The following is a 14,135-nucleotide window of genomic DNA, read 5'->3' as shown; positions in this document are numbered from 1 at the left end:
CTGACCCGCTGCTTGGGGAATGGCCGGTGGGCAGCCTGCAGATCAGGGTATTCTCTTCTGTCCTCAGGGTTCAGAGTGAAGCTGTCTTCGGGAGAACGGTCATCTGCAGTGAGTGTGTTCTGGGGAAAAAAGCAGTGAACTGTAACAACTGAGAGAGCGTGCCATCCTGCCAGTGCCCCCCTCTCCAGCCGCCTGCCAACAATGGTCGCAGAGTGCATACAGAATGCTTACAGACCCATGGCTCGCTACTGAAACACCACTTATGACTGTATTCTTCTAGGGTGCTCCTGAGTTTGGCACCTTACTCTCACTGAAGTTTTCTTAGTTATAGTGGTGCAAACCTGTAACCATCTGACAAGATAAAAATGAGTCAGACTTGGGTGCTTAGCTCTGTCAGGTTCCTGTAACATCCCAGCCTTGCGCTGAGCGCCTACACATTTGCACAGCATCTAACTTAGAGTAAATCTGGAAACACGAAGCTCTTGAAGCAATCCTCAGTAAATCAAATTAGATCACCTTAAATGTGTCCCTAAAATGGTGAAGAGTATCTTCATTATACATCATTTCAGTTTTCTTTGTTCCAAAGTGGAGCAAAACCCCTGACTGCTAAGTACATGTTGAAATTTATGGTATTAAAAGATCCTACCACTGAACTGGCAACCTCCCCCCCTCTCTCCTCAGTCCGCAACAACTTCCATCTCGTCTGTGTTCCTCACCCAATTTCTCTGGTCAGAACCTTCCTCCCTCTGGGATCTCATTTTCATGTTTGCCTAATGGTGGGATTGAATTTCACCAAGTTGTAGGTCAGCGGTTAATGCTTTTGTTATTGTTGAGCGTACTTTTGGGTTTTGTAGTATATTACAGCAGGCTGCCTTCAAACCAGTAGCACTCCCTTGACCTCACCAAGGAGAGAGATAGATTCAGTATCAAAACACTCGCTCCCTGGGTTAGGTTTGGCCTGGGGACTCAGGGGAAAAAAACAGTAGAGAAGTCAAATCTTCTTATGGCTACAAAAAAATGCATGGGGCAGATTCAGCACAGGTTTTCCTTTTGACTCAGCTGAAAAATTTTAGGCTTGAGGTCTCAGTATGACTGCCTGGGGAGCTTTTATTTTCAGTTCGTAAAGAGACAGCACGCACGGAGAGGGTAAATGTTAAAAGACCTATCTTTTAAAACAAGCGCAATTAAAGTGGAATGGCCACACGTGGTTCTGGCTTTACTGAAGCATATTTTTGCCAGTATTTCTGGTTAAATGGAGCCAGCTCCCCTGGCTCCAATTAAGGTATCATACCTTTTGTTAAGCTCTCCAATAGATAACAGTTCCAATGCCTTTTATTTTGTGTTCATTTGCTTAGAAGGTTTTAAATTGACCTTGGAAGAGATTTTACAGTATAATCTGTGCACATTATGGGAAAATATGCAGTGAGTTAAATAAACCAAGATTTAAGAGTTAATCTGGGACTAAGTGAAATAATCTTAAGGAAAAACTAAGGTGGTTCTCCTCTCCTCTTCTGGCTGCACTGCATTTGTAAAGAGCAAAATCAGATGTAGCAGAATTAATGTTGTCTTGGTATTTTCACGATCAGAATGGTTACACTTTGAAAGTGCCCAAAGGATATTTCCATACGTCCACCTACAGCGCCGACGCAGAAAGTTCGTTCTGCATTGGTGTACGTGTGCAGTGCTAAAAACGTATGTGCTCCCGACAGTCTTTTGCTCGAAGGCTAAACCGAGAAAACTTCCCTTTGTCAAAGCCCAGGTACGACTGCCTTTAGCAGGCCACCCATTAACACCCCCCGTCTTCAGTATAAAGTAGAAAGAAACTCACACAGCAGCAAGCTCTGGGAAGCAAAATTGAGCACCACTTAATTAACTTTAGGTTCCCTACCCATATGCTAGTGCTTCAACTTCGCTTTTATCAAACAGAATTTAACGGCAAACTCCTTGGTGCACAAAGTTTAAATGAATTTTCTATCTGACTAACAACAAAGTGTAATTGTGCTGTTATTAAATCACCTCAGACAGGAACCAAAAAAAAATGTGGTACCTAACTACTTTTTTTCTGGGGTATCACGTCCATAATCTTACCTTTATTAAAAATAAAGTGAGATTTTATTTAAAAATAATACAATTCTCACATACAATCTCCTACTTTCCCTATCTGCTTGCCACTCGGGAGCATCTTGATTCTCCACGTTAACACACCATACAGCCCGAGCTGGCCAAGGATTTGCGAGATCTATGTTTAATTCTCTGATAAGACTCGCTGTGTGATCTTGGCAGGTCATGGTCCGTCTGTGCCTCAGTGGGGATAACAGCACTTCCCTTCCTCACTGTGATGTTTGCAGGGAGCTCAGCAACTACAATAATAAGGGCTATATAAAAAGTTTTTAATAGTGTCAGACAGATGGAATATCACATGGAGTTAGTTAGAAAATTGTCATGGTGAAGTAATGACATCAGGCTGATCAGGCCCACTACCAAGCTGCTTGGGGCAGGGACTGTCATTAATTACAGACCGAGTTGGGGTTATTTAACGTTAAAAACAGGGTGGGGACACATGATAACTGGCCTGCACCAAGGGCTGCTGCAGCAAGGCGGGGTGGACACCATCGGAAGCCGGTTCAACATCAGGCACACCGGTTCAACATCAGGCACACATCTCCCATGGCAGTGACAGCCCGGCTCAAGAGCAGACTCTGCGGGGAGGAACATGGACTTGGCTGTTAAGAGCAGGGCTGACTACCGCCTGGCAGGAACGTCACAGGTTAAACAGTTCGTTCTCTTCCGCTGTATCGACTCAGGCAAATCTTCCAATGCCACCCTAGCAGAAAAGTGTGTCCCTAGTGCAACGCCAGCATCCTTTCTAAAGAAAACGGAGATTGTGTTCCAAAGCTAAGAGATGAAATTTGATTTCTTTTTATTTGCAGAGGGGACATAGCTTTCTCATTTCATGTGTTTATACTTCACACCATTTATTTTTAGGTGTACACAATTTGTACTCCCGACTGCTTTTGGGAAACCTGTGTTGCTCGTCTTCCTTCAAAAACATGTCACTTCATTCTGAACTACTGACTCAGTTTCTTTCAAGTTATATTTCGAATTCAGGCACACTGGTTTCTTACTCATATGATGCATCTGCTCTAAATATTTTAAGGTAAATCACCTTTTTTCCTTCATTTAACAGGATTATTTGCAGCTTAAACTTTCCATCAAGATGATTTCAAGGGGTTGCTCAGGCTTGCTGTCAGCTACAGTTCTGCTGCCCCACGGGATCAGATATTTATAGAAGTTCCTAATACAAAACCAGATTAGGATTTCTGAGTGTTCTAAGTGTGGACAGTATATAAGGGCAAGAACATATTATTTATAGCTGTGTGACAAGGCAACAAAATAAACCCTAGAGAGCAAATTTGCCATATTGTTTGCATTACAGAATAACCCCCCTTGCTCCATCCATCACTGCAAAAGTGAGGGCAATAGTTGGGTACGCATCAATGTAGTTGTGTCTATCTATAAACCAAGGAAGAGGAGCAATTCACAGGGATTTTGTGAGGATAACGCTGGTTATCCAGGCGGGACTTGCACCATGGCAGGGTTTAAGGCACCAAGAGACAACCTTGCCTGCAGGAAATGTTTCCTACCCGATGCTGCATTTAACTTTTCAATAATAAATGGGTATTTTAACCTCCTCTGTTGCCTTCCTGGTTTGCTTCTCCCTGTCACATTAGACATTAGCTTCAGGGACATGTACCATTTCTCTTCCCCAGAGAAGCTAAACAGAAATGGTAACCTGTAAAAATACCAAACTAGGAATTTCTCTGCATTTTTAGCAAGTGAGGAATCCATCTCCCTCCTACCTTCTTTATTTTAATACCATTTCCAGTTCTGGAAAAACGACCAAGACAGAGAGTAGGTGAGGAATGACTGGAGCTACAGAAAATATTCTGGAGCAGCTGCTCTTTCTCCGTCCTTCGTATTTCTTACCTTCCTTCATTCCCTCTCCACTTGCCAAACTACGGGCACATTTGCAAGTACTGATAATTATGGAGATGAAAGTATTTGGGAAAACTGATGCAATTTATATCCCTAACAGCTTCCAGACAGCAAGGCAATCTATTACTAAATCCCTGCTGCAGCTACCTTGCTCTTCTACTTCTTGCATACTCCTTTGAAATATCTTGTAAAATGATCTTGACAAGACGTCTTGAATTGAAAACCAACAGTCTGTCAATGCACTTTCATGATGCACCTGTACAGCATCTTCAACCACCAGGAACAAAGAACGTTTATTTATTAGGAAACTTCACAGACGCTATAAAAGATTATATTGCTATCAGAGACAAAATGAGGCCTGGGGCCTTCACAGAAAATCATTACAGCCATTAGGACTGGTTTCATTTCCCACCTGCCTAACCAGATTGTTTTGATTTTGAGGGCTGTCGTGTGTTTCCAGGTTAGTGCTAAATGATCACTTTAAAATTAACCGGTCCAGGGAAGCCGAGTAACGCACCAAGAAAATACATGAGACTTTCACCTCTGCAGATCCAAGATCTCTAATGAACTTGGGTGATCTAACTGCTGGGTTTAATTTATCTTTCTGTCTATCATGAGTATAAGCAGCACAGGACCTAGCAGGAAGAGGTATGACAGTGCAGTTAACAGCTGAAAAGCGTTATCAGAGATATAATGTCATTCATGATTAATGCCACATACAGTCCAAGCAGTCAGAAGACCTCAGTTCTGCTCATAGCTCTGTCTTGCCTTGCTCATTTAACAGGGAAACCCCTTGGGTTCATATTTAATTTGTGTGTGACTAGCTGAAAGCATGCAGAGGTACTGAGCCTCAGAGCTCCAATTCACTCCAAGGAGTCACTGATAGTTCATATCTCCAGAAAAAGTCAGACCAGGGGGGTGTCACATCAACCACAGCTATTGAAACACTCTCTTTATCTTAAAATGTGCTTGTCCTTCACATTCAAATACACCGAGGAAGTGAAAGGCCTCATCTTTAGAAAGCCAGACAAATTAATTGTTGAAATAATTAATAGCACGTTATAGATCATCACTGTTGATAAATCATCATGTTGATAAGCACCCCAGGTGCTCGGGATGCCAAAGTATACACCCAGCCCACCACAGCTGATTTTCTGCTGTAAGGTGAAACAGCTCTCTGGAGCTGCATACAGCAGAAGCAGAATCTCAAAGCATCTGGGCGCATTTATGTCAGAATCACAGCTTTTGGATTTTAAGGTTTTACACTAAAAACTTCTAGCCTCATAGCTACACAGAAAACCTTGAGAAGTGAACACATAGCCAGGCCTTATTTTACAACTGCAGAGATCCTAGGGCAGTAGTGTTGAAGCCTCCGTCACAACTAAGGTCGAGTAAGTCGCAGACCACTCTTTCGAGGCATGGGGCCAACACTACAGCACGACCCTCCACCGTGGAGGAAAAGGCTGTTGCCTTGTTGAACCATCTGGACTGACAGACCCCAAGTGCCAAAGCAGCCCTACCACCACCGCTCCTCTACTGAGATTGTTTATTCACTTGCACTTATCAAGATTTTGTTCACCCTTCATTCAGTCATGGTTGGGAGTTTCTCTCAGCAAGACCCGTCTCTTCCACACCATCAGTAAACAGTGGGTCCACATCTGAACTGCTCTGGCAGATAATATTTTTTCCTCAGCGCTTAAGAAGAAAACAAACTATATTATACTCATATCTGGCAACTTTTTGCTTCCTGTTGTGCGCACACATTTCACAGCACAGCTATTTCTTTTGCTCTGTTGCTTGCTTGTATTTCATGTTTTCCTTCAGCTGGAAGATACAAACTGTATGGTTCAGCTTCAAGCTGATGAACTGCTAGTTTGTATAAACACTTTGATAATAAAAAGGACTTGGTGGTGATCACAGCTCAATGTCTGTAGGTAAAAACAGGTCCTCTAGCAAATTTTCTGACATGGTACATATTGGTACTTTGTTCCTCAGGAGATACTCAACCATCCATAGGACAGCCAAGCACACAGAATTAAAATTGTGTAGGGCTTTGACAGATGTTCATTGCCAAGTTTTGCTCACAGATAACAGGTATTTTCAGTGCCTAAGCTGGTGGTAAAGATTTAGCTGTTCTTCATGACTCTCAAGCTTCCCTGCAATCACTGCCTGGCTGGAGCTCTCCAAACAGGACACACTGATTCAGTGGTTGCACAAGCAAATGTACAACTGAAGAATAGCCCAACTCTTCCACCTCAATAACCCGTGATGCCAAAATGCAAATTCTTCAAAAGTTGCAGTTCTTTCAGGCTTTATTAAATACTTGCACAAAGTCAGTAGTATAATAAAGCTTTAAATAGAATCAATTTATACCATGACTAAACTAAATCGAACAAGTCCAATCTCACTCATCAGTTGACATCTGCATCATAATTTACACAGAGGGTTCCAACAGAATGGAAAAAATCTGCCTTAAGCTGCAATGAAACCCACAAAAAAACCAAAGGGGATCGATCCAGAATATTAATGCTTCCAGTACACAACTTTTTAATCAGGCTTCACAAGCTAGCACACACAAGGTCAGTGTCAATGAAAGAGAACAAACACACATCTGAAATTATTTTCATGGACTTTACACTAGGTCCTTTCTCAAGTTTATTCCACTAAAATCACTATGGCTAGGATTTTACTAGGTGAACCAGCTTTAACAAACGAAGTTTTCATCGCTCCCTAGTCAAAAGAGTAACCTTACTTGAAACCTTTTCAATTTCCAAAGATGCCTTCAGCTGTCAGCTTCCAAGAAACAGCTATTCCCAGCCTCTGTGTCTCCCTCTCACATGCCACTGAATATCCACCCTATGTGGTCTACGACTCTGTCCATGTGTACAGTGTCTATGACTCTGGCTCTGTTAGCTGGCAGATGTTTTTAGAGACTAGAAAGTGTTTAGTCCCTGCGGACTAAAAGTTACATGATGACTTCATCACATAAGCAAAAGCTAATAATGGGAAAGCAAGAAAGCAGACAAGTGTTATATTCCAAAAACATGATGTTTCCTGTGCTTCTGGCAATACTACTTCTGTGCCTGAAAAAAGGCAAATCACTTGAGTCTTGATGGTCAAAACACACACCCCATTGAATTACCGTGAGATAATTTACTTGACTTTAATTTGCTCCCTTAGCTGCTTTTCCACCAATACTCGTTTTTCTTTTGATGAAGCTTAGGGGTGAAGGCAGAGGAAAGGCAGTGGTTGTTTACATTCAATACCTACCTACCAGCCATGTGCCTCACAACACTCTCTGAAAGGGGCTGTTACTACACCCAGGAGTCTACAGCAGAACAGCACCAGAAACCTGAGCGGCTGCCTCAGGACCACGCACCTCTGCTCCTGCAGTATTCCTTCAAGCCCGAGTGTACAGTGTTACCTTCACCACCTATAAAACTTTGGAGACTGATACATGAGCAACTGGAAGTCATTAGCATAAACGGCATCTGTGCATGCAGTGCAATAACTGACTTATTTCTGCAACAAGACATCATCAGTGGACATTATGCCCTCTCTCTACATCTCCGTGAACTGCCCTGAGGAAGCAGATACACAAGAGAAAGGCCTCCCTCCAGTGACATTATGGGGAAGAAGAGCAAGCAAGTACACACACAGTACAGCGTGACAAGACAAGGTGAAGACCCTTCTCTGTTTAAGAGGGGAGAGAGAAAGGATTTGCCCTGGAGAGCAGTCCAGGCTTTTGGTGTTATGAATTCTATGCATGTACATATAAATTTTCTTAGAACAGTAAGGGAGGAGGGCTATTTCCTAGAGCTGATTAAAGAAGCATGACTCGATTTTCAATTTCAAACAACTCGGGGGGCATTCCAATCGACTGCAGACAGGAAATGAATACCATACATGCACTGAACAAGGCAGATGCTTTTCAATCTGACACTTACGTGAACAGAAAATATCTTCATTTCTGTCTCCCCTCCACCCCGTGATCACCAGTTAGTTCTGAGCTATTTTTAGGACAAATGGTTTTATTTTTCAAACTGGCTATAATCTTAACATGCGCCTGAAGCCACCCAGACGCCACCAACACCAAACTCTGTGGAGCAGGCCAAATGCATCTTCAGATTAGTCCCAGCAGCCAGATGCAGCAGCAAGGTAGAAGAGGAAACAGAAGCAGTTCAGGTTTGAGATATCCCAGCCTCCACTGTTGAGGAACAGAGATGGGTCTCTAGCTCATACGCCAGATCCCAGAGGGGGAGAGCTGCTTCTGTACAGAGAGAGATTCCAAAGCATACACAGCAGACGCACTGCAGAGCAGGTTGGAAGAGCATTTCCTGGTAGGCTGCGGCACAGAACTCACTTCCAGCTCCTTAACTGTGCTAAAGAGATAAATACGCACCTTCTCTCCTCATATGGCTCTAACAAGTAAACTGCAATAATTGTCATGGGGGCATTATGGGGTTTATAACCTGATTGCAATGTAATTGTGGCTCCTTTTATCAATGGCAGCAGTGCGAGGAGAATTGGCGTATAAAGTTCTTTTCCTGAACTTAGCCCATATGTGCACAAACATACCATTTCAGCTGCAAACTCCTCTTGTATTTTATTGCAGGAAGACTTAAATAGGATAAATGAAAAAAAAAAAAGAGAGGTGGTATTAATCTGGCCCTTACTCTGGTGTTATGCAATTATTGGTTCATTTTATTTTGAGGTTAAGACCACCATAGCTATATTCCTAAGAACATGAAAAAATGATCCTCTTAGGAGAGAGACAGGGCAGGAAGAAAGAGGGATGGGTAGGTGAGAAAGGCAGCTCTGATTAACATTATTCAAAATGCCATAAATGTTAGATCAAAGAGCAAGAATCAAATTCATTGCCACTAAAGGATTTCAACAGCTTTTTCAGAGCTATTGATCCCTCAAGGGCAAACTCTTTTAAACACTAAAAGTGATGCCTCTAACTAGCCAGAACTCTCACCTTACACTGGCGTATACCCACATAGTTTGCTTCCTCTGGTTTGCTGGCATATTGGGGAACGCAGAGACACCTAAGACACTGCTCTATCTGGGTCTGATGAAGGAGACATACAGCAGAGTGCAGAAATAGCATGTGTGCATTTTCTGCACCAGATGTGGCCTTTTTAATGGCCATCATGGTAGATGTTAAATAAAAAAACAGTTTCCTCAATGAAGAGCTGTGCATTTTGTGACCACCGAAATTGTGGAGTGCTTTCTCCAGGGAAAAAACACAGTCACCCTGGTGAGAGCCCTGGGCAGGGTTTGCCCAGTGCTGACTTGCTGACAAATAAAAATCACCTCCTATTTTGTTGTGGGATGAAGGTGGGATATGGCATCTAAGGAGCTACTGCAGCTCAGCTGGCAAGCAGTGACTTGTTCATCAGTTTGGACTCACAGGTCTAATCTAAACACCCAGAAGGCACATGATCCAGCCCTAAATCAAGTCCTGAACTGTCAATTGCATTACAGACTGACATCTTTCTTCCTCCCTTCCCCTCCTTGTCTTTGGAGTCTGGTAGAGAAGCTTCCAGGTGTTCGGCCTTGTTGGGACACTTTAAGATCATGCCTTAAGCAAGAGCCCCTAGAATTGGGTGCAGTAAAGCAATTTCACCTGGTGCATCCCCAGATGGTCTCCTAAGAGCTGCCTTTGGGCAAGCTCCACTTGCACCGGGCTCATTGCTGCTGCCATGGCGATGTCCCTGGGAACACTCCATCCAGCCTACCTTCCCCATCCGCAGTGTTGCACACGTGGCTACAACAGTGCATTACAGATCATTCAGCTCCCCCCAAGCTCTGCTCACAATTCAAAGTCTACCTCCTCCCACCAGTATTTAGAGCAACTTGGCACCTTACGCATTTTCGTGAAATGGATAATCCTTCTCCTTCTGCATGTTTTGATCAAGAGCTAGTGCTGTTACCATTTAAATGCATATCAAAAGCTCCAGCACTCTTATCAGGCTAAATATTCATTTGAAACCTTTGGCGCTATTGTTCCAGTACGCCTGAAGACGCAGGCATAGCGTGGCCACCCTAGGTTCCCTTTTGATATATATTTTCACTTATGTTAGACGTACACATATCAACCCTTCTATTCTTTCCAAATAAAAGCCTGGGCTCTAAAGCACAAGATGAGGAATAGATACGCTATTGGCCAGCTGCAGCAAGCCTTTCAATCAACCCCTGTAAAGGAAAATGATACTCCAGAAGCTCTAGCCTGAACTTACATCTGTTTTCCTACTGTAAGAAGGAGTAAGAAGACAGGAAAGTTAAATGCTGAAAGCCTAAACAAAGTCTGAATTAAGAATAGATGGCACTAGTAATGATAGATGAATTATAAACCATTTGCAAATGTTAAGATTGCTGCACCCTTCCGCAGATCATTGAGTCTATACTGCAAACCTCCAATGGATATGGACTGTGCTTATAAAAATCACAATGAATGCAGACGTGTTTTTATATTACGGAGGTCCTAATCCTCCTCCTCCTCTGCCTTTGCTCTATTGTTACAACATCAAAGACCAACTGCTGGCCGAGATACAGTCAATATGAAAAGGGTGACCAGCAAATTTACTGCTTGACTTCATTCCCTTTAAATAGAATAGGCACCATAGCCCTTTTTCAAAGTCCAATCACAGACATATATCTTTTTTATTGGACATCATGTACAATAAAGTGAAGCTGTAACTTGGAAAAAAAAATAGAACACCTTAAAAAAAATCCCACGAGGTGAACATTCCTTTATAAAAATATCACTGTGGTTACGTATTTTGAAAAACTCAGGGCACTCTGCAGGGCAAAAGGCATGGGCTGGCTAGGTTATAGTTTAGCTAAGAAGCATACCCATGGCTAATATCTGGATGGTTTAAAAACCCCCAACTAATAAAAAGTGATATATTTAAGACAGAATGCCAGTGTCATTCAAATAAACCAAAATGGTAGCATTCATGTCACAAGAATCATTAACTGCTTTGTTACAGCTTGCTCTGTGCAGTGAACCCTTACAGACTTCTTCAGTCCAGAGAATCTTAAAATCAGTGGCATAAAATGCCAATACACTGCATCTTAAACAACTCGGGTCTGATTACTGAGGGAATTTCACGACACGCTTTCAGATGAGCGTTGTATCTGTAGACATTAAAGACACAGACAGTTTCATTGCTGCTGCGTTGCGAAAGAGACAAATAATAAATAATTTCTTGCTATGAAATTAAATAGTGTATAAGCAACTCATATGATGTAGGAGGTGAGTATCAGGGTGTTACAGAACCCATGCTAGTTAGCTATGGTTTTTATTTTTTAATATATTACATGTCAGAATCGTGAGAAGTTTCTGTTTTCATCCTTTTTGCTTCTTTGGGTAACTTGTGCAAAAAGACATTAGTAAATATCTGATTACTATGTTATAGCTAGATCAAGTCCATATTGATTTTAATATCCTGCACCGAGATACACGGCAGGTAAAACCAAGCAAATTTATGTTGTGTTACACCTACAGCAATCTTTGGCAGCTGGTTCCAGTGGAATAATTATGGTTTCCTCATGGCAAAATCTGCTGCTGCTGGGTTACTTCTTAGGTGAGAAGGATACCACAGCTATGTGACTGATTTTTGAAGCACTACATTAAAACAAAATAGCTGTGTTATCGCTATATCCTCTTCACTGTTCTTTCCATTACATTATTTTGTGTTGTCAGTCACCTCCTCTTTCCACTGCAGCCTACAGCACAGTTCTTCTGGTGCAAGGAGCTCACCTCCTACGCAGCCTTCCTGGGCATGTACAAGAAAAGGTGTTTCAATGACAGTATTAAATTGTTCTGTACCTGAACACCCAACTCAATGGGAATGCAAAGGCAAGACGCCTGAAGAAAGCTTTCTGGAAGCTAAAGCTGGCTTGTGGACAACACTGACTCAGTAACCTTTGCTTAGAAAGGGTGGAATCCACTTTTTTCCCTGCAGTACTATGACCAGTGGTGGGAAAAGATGGGGCACATTATGAGTACACCATAAGTATCTATAAAAACTACCCAAATAATGGTACTGCCACAAGTACCAACCTCAATGGCCATGCAGGCAAAGAGGAAATTTTAATCTTTCTGAGGAAGAACTACTGTGGAACAAAACAGCTCAGGATTTTTCAGTGCATATGAAACTAACAATGAAACATAATGGATGGAAATGAATAGATGCAATCCGAGGAAAGTCAAAGCCCAGTTTATCTTCATAGATGGAGATCGAGATTATCTGTTATGTGTACATCAACTCTGTAGAAAAACTGAGCTGTGAAAGATTCAAATCCAAGAGGAGCTTTGACTGGGTTTGCAGCCAACACAAGTCATTGACTCACCTTGCTGTGTGAAAGTCAGTGGAGCAATATCAATCTAAACACACTGAGAATGTAGATCTAGCACGGAGGCGTAAAAGCCAAGGTACGTTTGAACTTCTCCTGCCTTTCAACATGGACTGACTCCACCAAAAGTGCTGAGAGCAAGATTGCATCTCCAATTTTCCTCTCTCATCTTCATGAGCACCTCTAAGATTAAAAGGACCCAAAATAATCAGTACTCCACAAGAGCTTAGAGGTGAACAACTCCAGCCCTGCTTCATCCTGCTGACTGCTAAAAGGGAAGAATAAAAAAATATGACCCACTGCTACGAGTTCTCCAAGCACTGAAAAACAAGGGCAAAAGGATAAAGGAATTGCTTACCAGTACCGCCCCCACCAGCTCCTCTGACTAAATATTATAGAGCCACACAACCAACTGCTGTGGCAAGCCATCATTTATTACAGTAATAAGTTTAAACATTTTACTTTGTTTTCTTTCTTTTTCTGGTATTTCAAATCAAGAGAACATGGAAATACAAACACTGGAAACATTCTGCTCTTGCTGATGTATCAATGAGCTCAGTACTCTATTCCCTGGAAATGTTATTCATCTCTATGCTTCAGACTGTGAATTTAGCCTGGCATTTCTGTCTTCAAACCTTGTAAAACCGGTGTCCTGGAGGCACAATGGTATTAAAGTGCAGCAGTAATCACCGCATCATTTAATGCTTCCTTTTGCAACTTACTAAAGCACTTGGCGTTTTTCTGCTCTAAGTTATCACTTCATTATTTGTTTGTGACAGTGCTTACAGCCTCCGATCAGGCCCAGAGACCTATTACACTACCCAATGTACACAAGCAACACCACATCAATGGAATCTCAAGCCCAAAGAGCTTGGATTGAGAATTAAAAAATAAAATAAATAAAGCTCAGAGTCAGTGACCTAGCTCTGCTGCCACTGAAAAATAATGCTTTAAAAAAGTCGTATTTTATGGAGACTATCATTCAGTCAATTCAAAGAGCTTTTATGTAGTGTAGTCTTAAAACAGACAGCAAGATAAGAATCATAATAAAAAGGCCAAACAAGCACTAAACAACACTGTGAACAGAACAAATGAGGCACAACTGGGTATTATCACATTTGTTTGCAAGTAAGACTGGCAAAACACAGAGAAGAGCGGAAAGCAAGCAACTAAGACAATTAAACCTGCCAAAGCTGCTAAATCTTGACTACTGCTATATTTCCAGGATGTAAGCACAAACTACAGTTTTTTAGGTCATGTTTGTGTAAGGGAACATCTAAATTGCCTGCATATATATTTGAAGTATGAGTGCGCTTCCAGATTTTTAAATGATGACTCAGAAGAATGTAAGATGAAGTACGGCAGAATAATTTCCTACCATTGCTTGCGTTCTGTGCGCTTTCACATTGTGAAGGGAAAAAAAGAGAAATTGTTAAGCACGAATATCTACATATCTGTGCCTCTGAAAAACTGAAGTGACTTTCAAACTGATTTTTCCTCCCCACTGGAATAGATACCGATGACTGTGTTGTCAGAAGTCCTGTCTATCTCAGCCACATGCTATTTCAGAAAGGTTTCCAAACGTGACCAGTACATTTATATATTAGGTTGGCAGGCAGAGGATAGCATAGTCTGCTTAATTATCAATACTACTTCATTTTCTGTAAAGTTTTCAGATGCTACATGCAACAGAGCCAGAGTTTTCACCTAATCAGTAAGTCTTTCACTGTTCATGTTTTCTTTGAAGATGTTTTCCACCATTTTAAAACAGT

General features: G+C 41.9%; 1 protein-coding gene across 1 annotated transcript in view; it reads right to left on the bottom strand.

The window, feature by feature from the left end:
• Nucleotides 1-9,706, bottom strand: part of ISM1 (isthmin 1, angiogenesis inhibitor) — a 27,656-nt gene extending 17,950 nt beyond the window's left edge. The window contains 5 exon segments of the mRNA XM_010160197.1: nucleotides 1-4; nucleotides 6-134; nucleotides 136-192; nucleotides 8,978-9,070; nucleotides 9,629-9,706. The exon segment at nucleotides 1-4 is cut by the window's left edge and continues 140 nt beyond it. Coding sequence (XP_010158499.1) covers nucleotides 1-4; nucleotides 6-134; nucleotides 136-192; nucleotides 8,978-9,070; nucleotides 9,629-9,706 — 361 coding nt within the window.
• Nucleotides 9,707-14,135: the final 4,429 nt, after the last annotated feature.

The sequence above is a fragment of the Eurypyga helias genome, unplaced genomic scaffold, assembly GCF_000690775.1.
Source record: "Eurypyga helias isolate BGI_N326 unplaced genomic scaffold, ASM69077v1 scaffold9051, whole genome shotgun sequence".
NCBI classification, from domain to species: domain Eukaryota; kingdom Metazoa; phylum Chordata; class Aves; order Eurypygiformes; family Eurypygidae; genus Eurypyga; species Eurypyga helias.
Note: the sequence above shows the minus strand (reverse complement) of the source record. Positions and strands in the feature narration are given on the sequence as shown.